This window comes from Eleginops maclovinus, chromosome 12, assembly GCF_036324505.1.
Source record: "Eleginops maclovinus isolate JMC-PN-2008 ecotype Puerto Natales chromosome 12, JC_Emac_rtc_rv5, whole genome shotgun sequence".
Taxonomy (NCBI): domain Eukaryota; kingdom Metazoa; phylum Chordata; class Actinopteri; order Perciformes; family Eleginopidae; genus Eleginops; species Eleginops maclovinus.
This window is the reverse complement of record NC_086360.1, coordinates 27697979-27716917: the sequence shown is the minus strand read 5'-3', so window position 1 is coordinate 27716917 and position 18939 is coordinate 27697979. Positions and strand designations below refer to the sequence as shown.

At 41.6% G+C, this 18939-nt stretch overlaps 1 protein-coding gene across 1 annotated transcript in view; it reads left to right on the top strand.

The window, feature by feature from the left end:
• The window catches only part of si:dkey-91m11.5 (PH_BCR_vertebrate and RhoGAP_Bcr domain-containing protein), a 48209-nt gene that overhangs the window by 4918 nt on the left and 24352 nt on the right, over nucleotides 1–18939 (top strand). Inside the window, exons 6-7 of the mRNA XM_063897732.1 lie at nucleotides 15359–15522; nucleotides 18395–18499. Coding sequence (XP_063753802.1) covers nucleotides 15359–15522; nucleotides 18395–18499 — 269 coding nt within the window. The remainder of the gene's footprint in view (nucleotides 1–15358; nucleotides 15523–18394; nucleotides 18500–18939) is intronic.

The following is an 18939-nucleotide window of genomic DNA, read 5'->3' as shown; positions in this document are numbered from 1 at the left end:
TGTGATGTGGGGACACAATGGGAGAATCACTCATTGAGCCGGAGTATTGACATGTTAACAATATAACAATGTTAAGTGGGATAAGGAGGAGAGTGGCAGAAGGAGCGGTTTGTCAAAGTGAGCGAGGACGTGGGGAAGTTGTCGAGGCCAAACAAGGATTGGCACACAGGGAGCGCATTAGGATTGCCTCCGCTGCCGCCCGGATAAAAAAAAGAAGAGTTATCCAGTGTGGCTGAGATTAAGCAGATGAGCAGAACAGTGTGTTGTTATATAAGGTGATCCAGCCCAAAGCTCTCTGGCACAAAGCATGTGACGGACAGGCAGATAGACGGTGATGTAATCTGTATCAAAGTGAAGCCAGCACACTGAGATGTTCAAATATATTGGATGTAAGTCTGCTATCAGGAAGCTTTCATACTAACGGATACTTCTTCTATTAATTAACTAAGATGCATTGAAAGAGTATTTTCCTCCTGAGAAAAAGACTTAAAGCAAAGATTTACTTACTTTAAAGAGTCCTCTCCTGCTGATGTTCAGGTGTATATCAGTATGTAGTGTCTCTACTTTAAAGAGTCCTCTCCTGCTGATGTTCAGGTGTGTATCAGTATGTAGAGTCTCTACTTTAAAGAGTCCTCTCCTGCTGATGTTCAGGTGTATATCAGTATGTAGTGTCTCTACTTTAAAGAGTCCTCTCCTGTTGATGTTCAGGTGTATATCAGTATGTAGTGTCTCTACTTTAAAGAGTCCTCTCCTGCTGATGTTCAGGTGTATATCAGTATGTAGTGTCTCTACTTTAAAGAGTCCTCTCCTGCTGATGTTCAGGTGTATATCAGTATGTAGAGTCTCTTCTTTAAAGAGTCCTCTCCTGCTGATGTTCAGGTGTATATCAGTATGTAGTCTCTACTTTAAAGAGTCCTCTCCTGCTGATGTTCAGGTGTGTATCAGTATGTAGTGTCTCTACTTTAAAGAGTCCTCTCCTGCTGATGTTCAGGTGTGTATCAGTATGTAGAGTCTCTACTTTAAAGAGTCCTCTCCTGCTGATGTTCAGGTGTGTATCAGTATGTAGAGTCTCTACTTTAAAGAGTCCTCTCCTGCTGATGTTCAGGTGTATATCAGTATGTAGTGTCTCTACTTTAAAGAGTCCTCTCCTGCTGATTGGTCTGCTCTGATTGTTTAGCTGGCCGGCTGTGATTGGTTAACCGCTCAGAGATGTCCCGCCCCTTAGCCTATCGCTAGCCGACAGTGCTAGCAAAAGTGCAAATGTTACATAAGGATATCAATATCTTCCTCCTACACTACAGAAATGAGTAAAATAATAAATTGAAATAGAGTAAAAAGTAAAGAGAATGCCTTTGAGTTGAATGTGCTGCTTTCCTGTTTTATTTCCTATTAAAGTGGATATTTTTAAGTATTGAACTGGCAAAGTAAGACACTTTAAAGAAAGGATTTGGAGAAGCAGGGATGGATATTAGTGTGAACTATTTATTGATAAACCTAGAAAAAATGATGCATCATAATCCATGAAATGAAAGGATCTCTTAGTTGCTGCTCAACTTTATTTGAATCAGGGAAAACATGTGAGATTGGAGCTTTTTGCTTGGCTATGCAACCCGTGGAGAAGAAAGTATATATTACATTAAACCAAAAATGTTTACAATGAATAGGCTCTCCTCAAAGCCACAGACTCTATAGTCAGAAACATCTCACCTCGCGAATCCGTAGCAAAACATACATTTCATTATAAACGTCATTGAACAGTAGCATGAAGTAGTTCCTCCTGTGTCTGAAGGCACTGGTGTGAAATCAGCGGGAGTTCCCCTCACGCTCCCGGTCCCGTTTGAATCTGGTTTCCAGAGGAGACTTGTTGCTGACATAATGGCACAGCTGCCTCATGTGGACGCTGCGTTGTGGATTAGCAGAGTCTGGATTATTCTCTCATGTTGTAACAGCATCTCTGTGCACGTTGCCGGATTAGGCCTCAGGCAGCGAGCACGTTTGTGGTTTGAAGTTTTCTTTGTTGTGGTCGCTGACTTTAAAGGAAGCAGTTGGAAAGTTTTATTTATTATAAAGCGTTGCGGCGGTAAATGAGCCTAATAAAGCCAACGTAATGTCAGTGTTGTGAAGGCGCTTTGCTTCTTAAACTATACAATGCAGTCAGCTCTTATAACCTAATGAGGCTTTCTGCACTGGAAACATCCCACTGGAAAACACCCACTAACATCTGGATTTGGTTTTCAGTGGGAAAGGTTAAAATCTGCATTTATTCCCAGGAGAAATGTCTCTGCAGTAGTGATGGTATTTATAATAATAATAATGAATCACATTTATAAAGTGCTCTTTACGGAACTCAAAGACGCTTTACATATTGCCCTATCAGAACTATGCGAACAGATCCTTTATTGATTGATACTAGGGTTCAAAACAAAACAGAGGTTACAACAAGAAGGAGAAGGTGGGAGTTAGGTGGGGAAGGCTAGTGCAAAAAGGTGTGTTTTTAGTGCAGATTTGAAAGAAGAGAGGGTTGGGTAGACTTCGAGGTGGGAGGGAAGCGAATTCCATTGGGAGGGGGCAGCAACTGAGAAGGCCGATCACCCCAGGTCCGGCGCTTTGTCCGGGGGACTTGCAGTAGGTTGGCAGAGACGGACCTGAGGGATCGGGAGGGGGCATGGTGATGGAGGAGGTCAGCGAGGTAGGGGGGGGCCTAAGTTGTTGAGGGCCTTGTGGCTGGTGAGTAAGATTTTGAAGTTGATTCGATGTTTTATTGGAAGCCAATGATAGGTCAGATTATCAGACGAATGAACCGGGCCATATCTTAAAGAAATAAGGTTCATATCAGATCCATTCTCTACAGGATGCTTTAACACTTCAGATACTCCTTCTATTCGTTTATCTTGGAGCAGATGCATTAAAAGTGCAAAGACTTAGTTACTTAGGAGAAAATGTAGTTAAAGAGGACATATTCTGCTCATAACCAGCTTCAGATTTGTATTTTCTGCCTCTCCTGGGACATGTCTCCATGCTCTAATGCTCAGAAAGCTCTTTATGTTTCTCAGACTGCCTGTGCTGCGGCTCCTCTTTCCACCCTCTGTCTGAAACCAGAGCCCAGTCTGCTCTGATTGGTTAGCTGGCCGGCTCTGTTGTGTTTGGTCAACCGCTTAGAGATGTCCCGCCCCTTAGCCTATCACGTGCAATGTGTTGGAGCGCTAGCCAGTAGCCGCTGTTTAAAGGGAATATATAATCAATAGATTTATTAAAATACGAAACATACAATTATTATTTTCTCAAAGCCACCAGAAAAACAGTCATTTTACCTTGCTGATTATCATAAGACAGACGTATAAAACGTAATAAATAACAGATATAAAACCACCGTGATGTTAGCCCTCTTAGCCAGGAAAAGGTCAGAAAGGCTTACATGTGTTCTGGCCATGGGAAAGGACTTTTACCTAATTTCAGCAGCATACACACACACATTTAAGTCTGAAAGGGTTTACAATTTGGTGTTTATGAATATATTCCGCACCCTGTCAAACAGCATGAGAGTTTCCGTGTGTTTCATTGTCTGGCAGTCTGTCTCTGGCCGCCTCAGCATTAAAAACACTTACTTGCCGACACAAACAAACCCGTACATGTCAGCTGCATCGCTGCGTGAAATCCTAAGTGTAATGGCTAAAATCGACACGTCTCTGGAGACCCTGTTCTATGAATAGAAGACGGAGTGTTGTTGGTCCTGGTTTCTGGTTTCTGGTTATCTAGGCCAATTGTCAGACTAGCTGTGAATAGAGCCGCTGATTAGCTGTGGGCCTTTAAGGGGGCCACGTCTCTGATGGCTCTATTTTGCCATAATTAATTACCATCATGATACTGACATGCCCGTGGCCACAGTTTCTGCAGGGGGGGGGGGGGTCTCATGGTTAATGTATATAATGTATAACAGAGAGGAGCAGGTCGGACAGATGGAAGCACTTTACGTTAGAAAAATTGGGTAATAGATTTCATGTTTTTACAGAACAAAGGTCACAATTATTGTATTCCAGCTTCTTAAATGTAAAGATTTCTGTCTTTAACACATTTTAGGACATCCTCTTTGGATTAACGACATACTGGTTGTCATTTTTCACCATTTTATAGACCAGTTAATTGATTAATTAAGAAAATAAGCAATAAATGTATATAAAATATGAAAAGAAAGAAAGAAATGCGATGTATTTTTCAAAGAGATACCTTGGTTTTAACAATAAGTACAATTGTTAGTATGTATAATGTATGTAATAATAGGTTAAAAATGGGGAATAACCATAAATCAAGGTTACAAAATGCTAAACTACATATTTCTATATGATTTTTAAGTCTGATTTTTATTAAACTTAAACCAGAACACAGTGCAGAAACACAAGATATTGTTTACTTGCATCATCGTTGAAGGAATGTGTTTGTGCTGCGTTCATGTGACGAGCACATAATCACAAAGATTAGTTCCTGATCGCCATAAATCGGAACAAATGGAAACAAATGTCTGCTTGTTGTTTAAAACGCTCTGAGCCATGGCATACAACCCTTCTGCTTTGTACTGTCCATATTGTTTCCACGGTAGAACTGAATGCTCAACAACACACCAAAGAAAAAGCCACTTGTGAATCTAGAAATTGGACCAATTGAAGAGCATGTGAATGCACCACTGACCTTGGCACTCGTTCGTCTCGTCCAAATGCCATTCATGCTTTTACTAGTTTATTACTCTCATTATCACATACTATAACTCCTATTTAATACCAAGCTTTAACAAGGAGCTGTAATGTGAAGGACCACCACAGTAAAATATCTGACTTTAACCCTCTGCAAAAAGTCCTCATCTTGTCCTTCAGGATGCATTTGTCAGCGGTGAGGATGTGGCACGCTTTCTGTAGGTAGACAGCTCTGTGACATTAATAGAAAGAGTCTGTCTGGACTTCCAGAGATTGGCACAACTTGCTTCCTCAGCAGGACTTTACCGGGTTAATTGCAGACTCATGAATATTTGAGGTTCCTGGAGGAAGCCCAGACAGGCGTATCATTGTACCTGGATATCAACATCTGAGGTTTGGTGGTCGAGGAAGCCAAAGAATTCAGCCTCTCCCTTTCCGAGAGTAAATGTACAACAGGAAGTGCTGCCAGCTCCTGAGGGCAGCCAAATTTGCCTCTACAAGCCTCTCTCCCTCTCTCCCTCTCAACTTCTCTCCCTCTCAACAAAGAAAAACACTTTAAATCTGGCTTTACTTCTTACATGGGAGAGGTTGCATTCAGCTATAAAATATTGGTGCAGGAATGAGTCCTAAAACCTGTCCCTCATCTCATATTCAATGTATGTCTAAACGTCATCACACCCAACATTAGCCTCCTTTAGCTTAGCCGTGGTGAGGTGAAGTCATGTGACCGTGCTGTAGTTCCTTTATAGCCCAACGTTAGCCTCCTTTAGCTTAGCGGTGGAGACGTGAAGTCATGTGACCGTGCTGTAGTTCCTTTATAGCCCAACATTAGCCTCCTTTAGCTTAGCGGTGGAGACGTGAAGTCATGTGACCGTGCTGTAGTTCCTTTATAGCCCAACATTAGCCTCCTTTAGCTTAGCGGTGGAGACGTGAAGTCACGTGACCGTGCTGTAGTTCCTTTATAGCCCAACATTAGCCTCCTTTAGCTTAGCGGTGGAGACGTGAAGTCATGTGACCGTGCTGTAGTTCCTTTATAGCCCAACATTAGCCTCCTTTAGCTTAGCGGTGGAGACGTGAAGTCATGTGACCGTGCTGTAGTTCCTTTATAGCCCAACATTAGCCGCCTTTAGTTTAGCGGTGGAGACGTGAAGTCACGTGACCGTGCTGTAGTTCCTTTATAGCCCAACATTAGCCTCCTTTAGCTTAGCAGTGGTGACGTGAAGTCATGTGACCGTGCTGTAGTTCCTTTATAGCCCAACATTAGCCTCCTTTAGCTTAGCGGTGGTGACCTGAAATCACAACCACCAGACTCCATTGACAGAAAGAGTAATTTTAGCCTTTTGAATGACATAAAAGCCCCCTAGAATAATATAATATAACTAATCAAAAGCTAAGATAACTCCTCTCAAATGTGTTTGTCAGTCTTTCCTCTGATCCAACAATCTCCATCTCTGGTTTGAGAGTTTAGAAGGGACTGAATAAGTAACAGATATAAAAAAAACCTAACCACTCAAACATTTTTACTGCTTACCAACCGTACTTTAAGCCAAGTCCCTGACGTCAAATGTGACACTCCACAAATAAAACAGAATGGCAAGCTCATGTTTTGGCAAATGGAAAGGACAATATCTACTTTTTCAGCGTGTTTTCCTGCGTAGAGTTGCTCTAATATGAGTGGAAAAAGAGGTAAAGTGTTTGTGTGTAAGACACCTGTTCCTCTGTGCAGTGTACTGGGCAAAGCTGGCAGTACATCAGGCCAGGCCGTCGCCAGCTGCTCTCCCAGTGAAACCATGATGAATGCTCTTGTTGTTCCTCCCTTTAGTGAACAGAGTAAAAACACTTATTTAGAAACTCTCCTCACCAGAGTTTCCTGTTAGCTCAGCCTCTAACATACGTGTTTCCATGGAGAATAAAGGGACATCTTTGGCATGTTTCTGAGCCGGCGGGGTTCAGTGATCCTCCCTCGTGCTCCGCCTCACCCCTGCCTCCCCCCTACAGTCCCTCTCAAAGGCCCTCTGTTTGGCCGAGTGTTTGAGGAATGTCTCAGCTGCTGGTGCTGTGGGGGGGGGGGGACACGGCTAATGAAATGTTAAGTGTTGTATGAGTTCACCTCTCTCACCACAGCCTGACCCACAAGCTGCTTGTTGTGTCACAGAGTTTGTTTTAGACCAAGTGTTTAAAGAGGACCTCTCCTGCTCATGTTTTCAGTATGTAGTGTCTCTCCTGGGACATGTCTCCATGCTTTAATGTTCAGAAAGCTCTTTATTTTTCTCATTCTGCCTGTGCTGCAGCTCCTCTTTTCACCCTCTGTCTGAAACCAGAGCCCAGTCTGCTCTGATTGGTTAGCTGGCCGGCTCTGTTGCAATTGGTCAACCGATGAGAGATGTCCCACCCCTTAGCCTATCAATGTACAATGGAGTCCTGTCGGGGGTGGGAGTGTGTGGGAGAGAAATTCCCTCTGGATGGAACACAGGGAACACCCTAGGGCCTCCTTAAAACACCAAACACAGTGATGCACGACATGGATTACAAACCTTACTGCCACTTACTGTACCTAACGTACAATAAGATCAAACCTTTATTAATTGCCGGAGGGAGCTTCAGGTGTTAGATCAGTAACAGCAATAAGAGTCAAACACAGGATAAGGCAGAAAGGTTTCACACAAGCAAACAAATAAATAATAATTACAACCATAGGATCGCTGTTCCTCATGTAGGGCTCTCTATCGGACATAATCTCTTGATAGGTATCATAATACGGGGGTACAGATGAATTATATTGCATTATTACACGGCTAAATTGAATACTTGATTCTGATTGGTCAATTCAGATATTCCATAAACCTACAATTCTACACTAACAGTCAGTTGCTAAGGAGAACAGACTGCAGTTAAGGAGAATCAACGCTATGTGCAGTCATATCAATCTGCAGAAAGAAGTCCTGTCAAATAAATGTCAGCTGTGGTTTTTTATACATTTTCCCACAGCTTTTAGTTTGTGTAATCCAGCAAAACAATGCAAATGATTCCTAAATCTCGGATGATTTGCTTAATGAAATGCTATGACCACACTCATTTGTCAAAAAGTGCTCTGTTGCCAGGCAGATTTTGACAGAGCGTGTCACATTAACGTCAGGTCTGGTGACTAATACTTAATTCTATTCAGACATGCAAATGAATATTTGATCATACCTGGAGGTCACTTTGCTTTTCATGTGGCTGAAAACATTCCTTAAGTGTGTTCATCTTCTGCTAATAATAAGTCAGTGGTAGTGTTAGAGGTTTAAAAAACAAACATGAAAGCCTCAAGACACGCCAGGCTCCAGAATGTGGAATAAGAATAACTTAACGATAAAATAACCAAATGTATTCATTTATTTTTAAGGACAGTGCACTGTAATTTGACCTAAAGGCTCATTTTTTCATCCAAAGTCCCTTGTTTCGATTGAATTGGCAATAAAAAATACATAAAACACACACTATTTACAAATGATAGGAGAAAAAGTAGCACAAACATTTAGTACATGACGAGATAAAACCACATTACATTACAGAACACATGACGGCTGTCCTCCACTTATTCCCAGTGGAGAATCATTGTAACATGTGCTCATAATTTTCTCGAAAATGAGTTTTTGAGCACAAAAAAAGCTTCAAATAAGACTAATTGAATAAAGAAATCATAGTGAAGTTCGACAACATTAACCACTTTGTCATCTAACAGACTAACGGCACTGTCTAGAACCAAGAACAGGCAGTGCATTATGGGAGTGATGCGGGGATTTGGAGGTGTCTGTATTTGCATAAAGTTAGAGAATCTCACTTTATGCAAATGAGTCAATTCAGCGCGAGCCAGCTGGCATGTCAGACGTTGAGAGAGCTGTCAAACTAAGTGATGTGTTATATGTATTAAAACAACATACAGCTGTGGTGAACCCCATTTCTCGCCTCAAAATATCACGCAGCCAGCCCTGTTTGAAACATCGAGAGAAAAAAACAAGCACACAACAATAAGGATAAAGCAGCTTCTGGACCGTGTGTTAGTCCCTTCTGCATCACGCGTTTGTTTGCACAGACTGGAACCATGACTGGACTTTGATTCTCCGTGTTACGCAGCGCTTCACAAAGAGCAGCCTGACCACCCTGAGCTATTTCCACCCGCTGATTAGAAGGTGAGCTGAGGCTCTGCTGCAGGAGCTAATGCTAGGCCTCGCTGTGGTCCACCAGCAGAACACCCGGCCCGGGATGCTATGATCATTTGATTTTGTTTATGCTTTGCCAAGACACACAGCCCTAGCAGTTGCCCCAGTTACAGTGTGAGGTCAGAGTCAATATACTACTCACAGGGCGCTCTGAGCGAGCCTGTGAGACAGTTTTAAACTCTTTGCACCCCACCCTTCACTAACAAAGACCCACCTTAGTCTTTTTTTTATTAGGGACAGGGTAAGGCTGGGAAATCATGGGGAAAAATACACCACAATATTTTTAGACTGAATACCATGGAGTTTATGCGACAACAAATTGAATCAATTAAAGAGGCCGTATTTTAGGGTTTTCCCTTTCCTGTAGTGTGTTATATAGGGTTCTATTCATGTTAATGGTCTGTAAAGACTAAAATGACTGTGTCCCCCCCCCCTGCCTGAAAATCCTCAATTGGACTCCTTTGCTTTCTTCTGGAACTTAGTGACATCACTTTGGAACACTTGCGCTCCTATTGGCTAGCGCTCCAACACATTGTACGTGATAGGCTAAGGGGCGGGACATCTCTGAGTGGTTGAGCAATCACAACAGAGCCAGCCAGCCAACCAATCAGAGCAGACTGGGCTCTGGTTTCAGACAGAGGGTGAAAAGAGGTGCTGCAGCACAGACAGTATGAGAACAATAAAGAGCTTTCTGAACATTAAAGCATGGAGACATGTCCCAGGAGAGACACAGAGCATGGAGACTTGTCCCAGGAGAGACTCTAAAGCATGGAGACATGTCCCAGGAGAGACTCTAAAGCATGGAGACATGTCCCAGGAGAGACTCTAAAGCATGGAGACATGTCCCAGGAGAGACACAGAACATGGAGACATGTCCCAGGAGAGACTCTAAAGCATGGAGACATGTCCCAGGAGAGACACAGAGCATGAAGACATGTCCCAGGAGAGACACAGAGCATGGAGACATGTCCCAGGAGAGACACAGAGCATGGAGACATGTCCCAGGAGAGACTCTAAAGCATGGAGACTTGTCCCAGGAGAGACTCTAAAGCATGGGGACTTGTCCCAGGAGAGACACAGAGCATGGAGACATGTCCCAGGAGAGAAACAGAGCATGGAGACATGTCCCAGGAGAGACTCTAAAGCATGGAGACTTGTCCCAGGAGAGACTCTAAAGCATGGGGACTTGTCCCAGGAGAGACACACAGCATGGAGACTTGTCCCAGGAGAGACACAGAGCATGGAGACATGTCCCAGGAGAGACACAGAGCATGGATATGCGTGAAGTGCTTTGCAGAAAACAATCAGGATCAGGATTTTTTAAAGCTTAAAGTTAGACCAGGGTCACAGTGTCTGGAGCTCATTCCCTTTAAACCAGCGCTCCTTTCTCTGTTTCCCCAGTGACCCTTCAGTCTGCAGGAGAATCCATTCACTGCAGCCATAAAGTGGAGCCAAGCTTTTAACAACATCTCACATTGGCTTCCACTGCAGAGGTGCAACTCTCCTCTCCACAACTATTGATCTTTTAAACCTCTTATTGGAAACTGTTCCTGATAACGCGCCCAGAACATCTTTGATAATTCTCTTATCATTATTACATTTCACACAGTGATCTGGATTATATGCAGGTGTAATCAAATCCAGCCACTTCTGAGCCGCGTCGATCAACACATTTTCTCCGTGGTGTTTTATTTCTGGTCTGAATCCTGTATGTCAGCTGACTGAGGGTCAATGTGTTCACAGTGGGGAACTATGAGTGTGCTGAGTGGAGTCCGTGGCCCTGAGCTATTTAAACTCTGATCGGTGATCGGTCAGTGTGGCAGCAGCACTGCAACTATTCCCAGTGGAGAAATTATGGATGCTGCTATTCTGGTTCCACTCTTTCTGGGACAAATCGATAGACCTCTCTGCACTTAGATTTTTGTATTCATGGGAACCTCTGTTTGAAGTCCTCTCCTGTTGATGTTCAGGTGTATATCAGTATGTAGTGTCTCTACTTTAAAGAGTCCTCTCCTGCTGATGTTCAGGTGTATATCAGTATGTAGAGTCTCTACTTTAAAGAGTCCTCTCCTGCTGATGTTCAGGTGTATATCAGTATGTAGTGTCTCTACTTTAAAGAGTCCTCTCCTGCTGATGTTCAGGTGTATATCAGTATGTAGTGTCTCTACTTTAAAGAGTCCTCTCCTGCTGATGTTCAGGTGTATATCAGTATGTAGTGTCTCTACTTTAAAGAGTCCTCTCCTGCTGATGTTCAGGTGTATATCAGTATGTAGAGTCTCTACTTTAAAGAGTCCTCTCCTGCTGATGTTCAGGTGTATATCAGTATGTAGTGTCTCTACTTTAAAGAGTCCTCTCCTGCTGATGTTCAGGTGTATATCAGTATGTAGTGTCTCTACTTTAAAGAGTCCTCTCCTGCTGATGTTCAGGTGTATATCAGTATGTAGTGTCTCTACTTTAAAGAGTCCTCTCCTGCTGATGTTCAGGTGTATATCAGTATGTAGAGTCTCTACTTTAAAGAGTCCTCTCCTGCTGATGTTCAGGTGTATATCAGTATGTAGTGTCTCTACTTTAAAGAGTCCTCTCCTGCTGATGTTCAGGTGTATATCAGTATGTAGTGTCTGTACTTTAAAGAGTCCTCTCCTGCTGATGTTCAGGTGTATATCAGTATGTAGTGTCTCTTTATGTTTCTCAGACTGGCTGTGCTGCAGCACCTCTTTTCACCCTCTGTCTGAAACCAGAGCCCAGTCTGCTCTGATTGGTTAGCTGGCCGGCTCTGTTGTGATTGGTCAACCTCAGAGATGTCCCGCCCCTTAGCCTACCATGTGTTTGAGAGCTATCCAATAGAAGAGCAAGTAACGGAAGTAAACACGAGTCAGATTTAAGCCCTTGCAGACCATTTACATGCACACAAACCCATATAACACACAACAGGGAAGGGAACACCACCCCTCCCAAACCATAATAGGGCGTCTTTAATGTCGAGTCCCCTCTTCTTTGTTCCTGTGTTGGTCTCAGATAGTGGGATAAGACCACATGTTGGTGGATCTGTGTGATTGTGTCCCCGCTGCACATCTGTCGCTGCCTGTTTATCTTACGTCATCTCTATGGATTAGGATTAGGGCTTTGAATGTGTCTTTGCTTTGTCATCAGTAGGACATGTCTGCAGTATCACGCGGCTGTATTAAACAGCTGTGTGTGTGTGTGGCTGTTGTTGTTCTGCAGGAAGGAACAGGGTTTCAGGATGATTGATGCTCCTGCAGGAGGAGACTGGGGGGTTAGAAGTAGTTTTGTCCGACTCTTAACATATCCTCGACTTGACCTTTTTTGAGTAGATGTTCCTTCTCTTCTCTTTTATTTTCAACATTATCCTTTGACATGTCTTACAATGTATACATGTTTTATTAACAATATATCAATTAAAAACACAATAAATGTACAAATAAATAAAAATCCCACAACGAATTAAACGCTTTGATTAAACAAAAGTAAAAAATCAAAAAAGCATTTATTGTTCTATGTTGAACACATTATTATTTTAAACTCTTTTGTTTTTGTTTTATTTTATTGCTCATTTTTCTACTTTAATTTATATTTTTCTTTCTTTTTTCAACTTGAATTTTTTATTCAATTTTATATTTTATTTAATATTCTTATTGCGCATTCTTACTTTAAATATATTTGTTTATTTTTTATTGTACAATCATATTTTAAATTAATTTGTTAAATCCATTTTATATAATATTCGTATTTAAATAAAAATGTTATTCTAAATGGTCAAACTTATTTCCCCTGCGTATAAGAAATGATTCAGATTTTGATCAACAGAAAAAGTGAGTAAGTAAAACAACGACATTTATAAACACAGAATGAACATTACGTCACGAAAAATAAATTAAAGACAAACCAATCAGAGAGCGATCAGTGTCGTTAGGCAGAAAACCCGAGGCTCTGTACAATAGAAAATGATTTCAATAATAGTCTTGCTTTAGTTTTCTCGCAGTAATCTGAAGTGTATTAAAACCATGACTTGTGGGAATACCAGCAAAATGAAATTCTTGAAAACCTCCGAGTTCAGAGACAGTGCAAAACAAACCAGCTCCTCTGTGATCCTCACAGCTGTCAGGATCACAGATCTTATGTAAAGTCATTAGAGTGTATTTATTACGGCTCTGTGGCGCAGAGTAAACCACTTTAAGCTGCAGATAGCTGGGTATCCATGGACAGATTTCTCCTGATGGTACTGTGTGTTTGTAAATGGTCAACAGCAATATACTGAACGTTATTCACTTAATTTTGCACTTTTTGGTTGATGGGTATTATCATAGTAGTTTAGAAACTAATATAAAAAACATTTCCTGCATTTTATTTATTTTTGTCTTTTTTTTCACATTAAATTTGATATTTGAAAACATTTTCTGCATTTTGAATAGGTCATAGTCTCATTTTTCACATTATAGTTTATATTTTAAAACATTTTCTACCTTTTTTAATATGTTTAAGACGTATATGTCACATTACATTTATATTTAAGTACATTTTCTGCATTTTTCACAGGTTAAAGTCTTATTTTTCACCATAAAGCTTATATTTAAATACATTTTCTGCAAGTTTCTAAGTTAAAGTCTTATTTGCTGCAATTGTGTTGTGTTTTGTTGTTGACCCGTATCTTCACATCAATAACCATGTAAGTGGATATCTTAAACTCTCAAATCAATCCAGTTTTATCCTCAGTCATGCTTTTGTTTGTACAAACTGTTGCTGCGTTTGCAGGGTGTTAAGGAGCCGTCTCTACTTTGGTTTATTTGCTCAGCTTTTGTTGAAAAGGTTACAAGCTGTTTCGTAATCAGGACACACAAAGGGCATGGGAACGGGTTACACAGTGACAAAAACGGGCGAGAAAAACTGGGTCATACGTAGAAATAGACGTGCATTTTAAGGAACAAAGGTGTATTTGAAATAGTACAACCTGTTTCCATATATGTCTGAAAGTGTGGAGTCTTTAAGGGACGGAGCTGTTTGTAGAAGACGACCTTGTGCTGAAAGCCTGTTTCCGCTCTGGAGACGATGAATGGCTGAACTTTCCGGGCAGACCTGCCTGGACACTTCCTCCGTATCGACCCTGTGATCACTGCTCACTGGGCATCTATTGTCAGCTCCACTTTCTCACACTGAGCACAGCCAATCGGGCCTGTATTGAAGTCTTAAAGGTTTCCCCTTTATCCTTTTTGGAGGTTTTCTCTCTCCTGTAGTGTGATCTACAGGTTTTAGTGCACGTAAATGGACTGCAAAGGTTACAATCCCTATGTAACACTCGCGCTTCTATTCGCTAGCGCTCCAACACATTGTACATGATAGATTAAGGGGCGGGACATCTCTAAGAGGTTGACAACATCAGAGCAGTCTGGGCTCTGGTTTCAGACAGAGGGTGAAAAGAGGTGCTGCAGCACAGGCAGTATGAGAAAAATAAAGAGCTTTTTGAAATTTAGCAAGACTCTTCTCTGTCTTTTGATTCTCCGCATGTGTGTGAAACGTTTTCCATGGTCCTTTAGTGTGTGTCCGTCCTCCTCTTACTGTAACGTAGTCGTGCTTTTCTGAGCTCTGCCTTGTTTCTTTTTCCTGGAAGCAGTGAGTTTGTGCTTGCTGAGAGGATGTGTTATTCACGCTGATTTATAATCTCACAGAAACACAGAGTGGCCTTTCACATGGACATCCCCCAGCGGTCTGAGGCTTGTCCTTTCCACGCTGTGTTTGTCTTTTGTCTCTGTGGATGTCATCCTGTCCGTCCTCCGGAGTGACTCGGCTTTATCGTTCCACCCCCCCTAGTTTCCGGAATCCTCTCCTTCCTGTTTTCCAACCCGTTTCGTAGTTTCTTCTCAACATACCTTCCTATCGTCAACATGTCTGCCTTCTTGTTTATGGCTGCTGTCAGAGATGGATCTTTTTTTCTGCAGGATGATGATGGTAATGATGATAAGTGGTGGTGAGTCAGGGGGTGGCTGACAGTAATGACAGGATGCACGAGCTGCTGATCATCTTCAGGGTTTCCTCAAAAGTCTGAAATCACAGGAGGGATAAGCACAACACAGCATATAGATATATATATGACGTGTTACACTTGTTTCTGGCACACACACTCTGTCAACCTGGATTTCTAAAGTTGGTTTGTTGTTGGGAAGTCACAGAGGACACCAGAAAAAAGCATATAGGAGTCAAAGATGCACAATGTCTACAAATAGATGTAAATTAACCAAGTACAAGAAAAAAATAGTCCTAAAATTGAGATAAATGAACCAAAAAGAGGCTCAAATTGACCACAGACAAGCAAAATGACAAAAACCAAACACAATAGGTTCAAAAAGAGATGTGAAATAAACAGAAGTAGACACAGAAGGATCTTTATTTCCCACGATGTTCCTCCCTGTCTACCTCAGTTTATTAACGACACCTCTTGTCCTTCTTGTTTCTTCACAGAGGCTCCGTACAGCGAGACCCCCCCCTCGTACGGATATGATCTGGAGCGTCGCAGCGACCCCCCCTCGCTCCCCGGCTCTCCCCCTTCCTCGCCTCGCCTCCGATCCAAGAGCAGAAGCAGCCGAGATACCCAGTCCTCCGGGTCCCTGGAGTCCGCGCTGTCGGTGAGGTCACTGGGTCAAATCCCATTTACACACACCATGCAACGCTTTCAGGAGCTCTGGCTTCTCCTCCTGTGGTTTACAAATACAAGTGGTACTGGTTTCTATGCAGGGAGGACATGTTTTGTAAGAAAAGGCATTGCAAGTTTGTTTATATTGCACATTTTAAGGTATAGTGGAATAATCCCATAGCATTGCATTTAAATACATAAAAAAGACGATAGACAAAACAAACAAAAGCAGCTAAAATAAAATAAGGCAGGTATACAATACAGGAGATATGAATAGTCATTTGATTTAATAAAAGGCAGCAGCAAAAAGGGAGCAGACCTGCACTTTTCTGTTACTTTCTTCCAGATATATGGGGCGTAAAAACTGAACGCTGCTCCTCCATGTTTAGTTTTGACTCTCGGAAAAGTGAAGCAGGCCGACCCCTGAAGGTAGCATCGTACTACTTTCATCCACAAAAAGCCAATGGGAATTTTCCATTGGATTTTGGATTGTTGCTGAGAAAAAAGTGCCAACATGCTGACTCATTTCAGGATTGTAGGACTCATTCCTGCTCCTCTCTTACCCCGTGCATACTGTTGGTGTGTTGGTGAAAAAACCCATAAAAACCATGTTTATTTCAGGTCAATCATTTAGAGTATGTGACAGTTGTAACTTCTGTCCTCTTATTGCTTTAATTGTTTCACTGTTTCCTGTAAACCTCGTTCTTCCTGTTGCAAAGAGGATATTGCTTCTTCTTTCTTCTTCTGCTTCTGTGTGTGTTGCTGCATGCTGTGCTTTAAAGGGACTTTCAATTCGATGCATCTTTAAAAGAAAAACATTTACTCCAGTACATTTTACTGACAGCTGGAGTAACGGATTACTTCACTGATTAAGATTTATACATATGATGACTTCTAAAAATATACAACTATAGGTTAAACTGTCCGACATTATATCAAGTACTTTAATTTCATTATTATTAATATTTCAATTTAGTAACTTTACGTTTCCCGTCCTACAGAACTGAAAAAAAGTTTAGACATTACACAAATAATTCCAAATGAATGTGAATAAGGAAAGCCAGTCCCAGGTAGTTAACAACCATTTCTCACTTTACAAGAGGCAGTGTAAAATCCTATTCCTTACTAAATATATAATTAAAAAAACTATAATAATAATACAAAATAATGAATAGTGATTCACATTACATTTAGTTTATTCGTATCAGAATCAAATAAAATAGACACAACTGTAAAGAAGACACTTCGTAAAAGAGGTAGAAAGTAATGAGTAGGAGTTTTATAATCAGCTGTTTTGAAGGACCTCTGGACAAACCTCGGTAAACAGATTTTAAGCCTGGATTTAAATAGTGTGACACTTCCTCAAATGAAGGCCTCATCACGGTTTTTATCTCAGGCTTTTGCAGAGCTCCTCCCGAACCGCTGGGACATTGTAACACTTCTTTTACAGGCTTACTGTACACACTCAGCAAACACACTCTGGCTGAACAGATGTTTAAAACTCTGCCCTTCCTGTACTGTCTGTGGTGTTCCTATCCTCTGATGTGGGATCTTCAAAGTCTAAATCATCGTAATGGCTCTGGGGAGAGTTGGGGGGGGGGGCTAAGTCAGCTGGCTCCTTTTTAAAATCAAGCTCATATAATAGAGTGCTGCAGGATTTAGAGATGAGGAAATGAGTTAGCATTTCTCCACTTCCGGTTCCCTCGTCTCAGGGTCAAAGGTATTTTGGTTCAATGGCTAAAATAAAGTCCTGTGGTTCGGAGCTTCTGACTGTTCTTTGATATGATATTCATAAGCTAACATGAGGCTAAGACACTATACAGATGATTTAGGTAGTCAAAATGTGAGTTAAATTTATACTTTTGGTTCGTTTTTCATAGTCTGACTGTTTTACAGGGCCTAGTTGCTGATGGGCTTGTATGAAGCATATTTCTACACAGTCAGACATGCTTCAAAGCATAATACATTGATTTATATTGTAGTTGTGTCCATAAGTCGTAAAATATGTAAGGGAGATAGTTGATATTCCCAATACTTTCTCATTATGCCTTTGGATTTCCTTAATATGTTACATGCTCGCTAGCTTCTAAATTGTTAGCTCCCGAACAAAGTGGATAACGTTCATGTTGTTTAGCACCGGTGTTACTTTAACATCAAGTATATCATGTAAACAATATCCAATATCATACCCACAAGCTTTATAAAATCATTTAAGGGCACCATACAGTATGTGCTGTAGTAAAGTCTGTGCTGTTCCTTTATAGCCTAACGTTAGCTTTGGACTTGTCAGAATTGCTAATAGAAAACACAAAACTGGTGCATTTGTGAAGATATCTTGCAGAACAAAATATGAAAGTAAGGAGTATTTGTTTTCCACAGAGCTTCCTTTCTTCACTAATCCAAAATCCAGTGGAGAAATCCCATTGCATTTTTGTCGAGGTAACCATTACAATGCTTATTCAGAGCTAAACCTAAGCGTTGGTCTGCAAAAACACCCTGTTGGCAGAGCCTGATACAGCCCCTCTCAATCCTTCAATACTTCCCTCTGACATGACACCTCTCACCAGGATGACTGATGGCTCTGACCTGTTTGGAATAACAACTCGTACTAGAACCACATTAGTGTTCTTTAAGATGCAGGGAGTCTCCGGTGCCGGCCTCTTGGAATGTAAAACTCCTACAGAGTTTAATAAAATCTGCTCCACACCTTATCCCACAACAACAGTTATATCTGCAGGCAGGGGTGTGCAGGGGAGGGGTTGTTTACATTACCTTTTCATTTTGATTCTTTTGTGTTGGAAGAATGTTTTTTATCTTTATGATTGATGATGGATTTTCCACTCCCCGCCACATGTGTGCTTCAGGTGGAGTTGGATCAGGAGAAAGGGCTGGAGATGAGAAAGTGGGTTCTGTCAGGAATCCTGGCCAGTGAGGAGACCTATCTCGGCCACCTGGAGGCCCTACTGATAGTATGTTTAACACACACACACACACACACACACACACACACACACACACACACACACACACACACACACACACACACACACACACACACACACACACACACACACACACACACACACACACACACACACACACACACACACACACACACACACACACACACACACACACACACACACACACACACACACACACGTCACAACTTTTCTATGATTAATAGACAATAGGTGTTGCAGCTAAAGGCGAAATTGCAAAGATGCACCTTAGTTAGCTTACCCTGGCTAATGTTAGCTAGCCTATGCTACATATTGCTGTGTAACTGACATTACTGAGTCAGGATATGAACTATCTAACTTCACAAGGAAGAAACAACACAGTCAAACCTTTGCTCAGATAAATAGACACACGTTTTACAGCTAAAGACTGAACTGGAAAGGTGCAC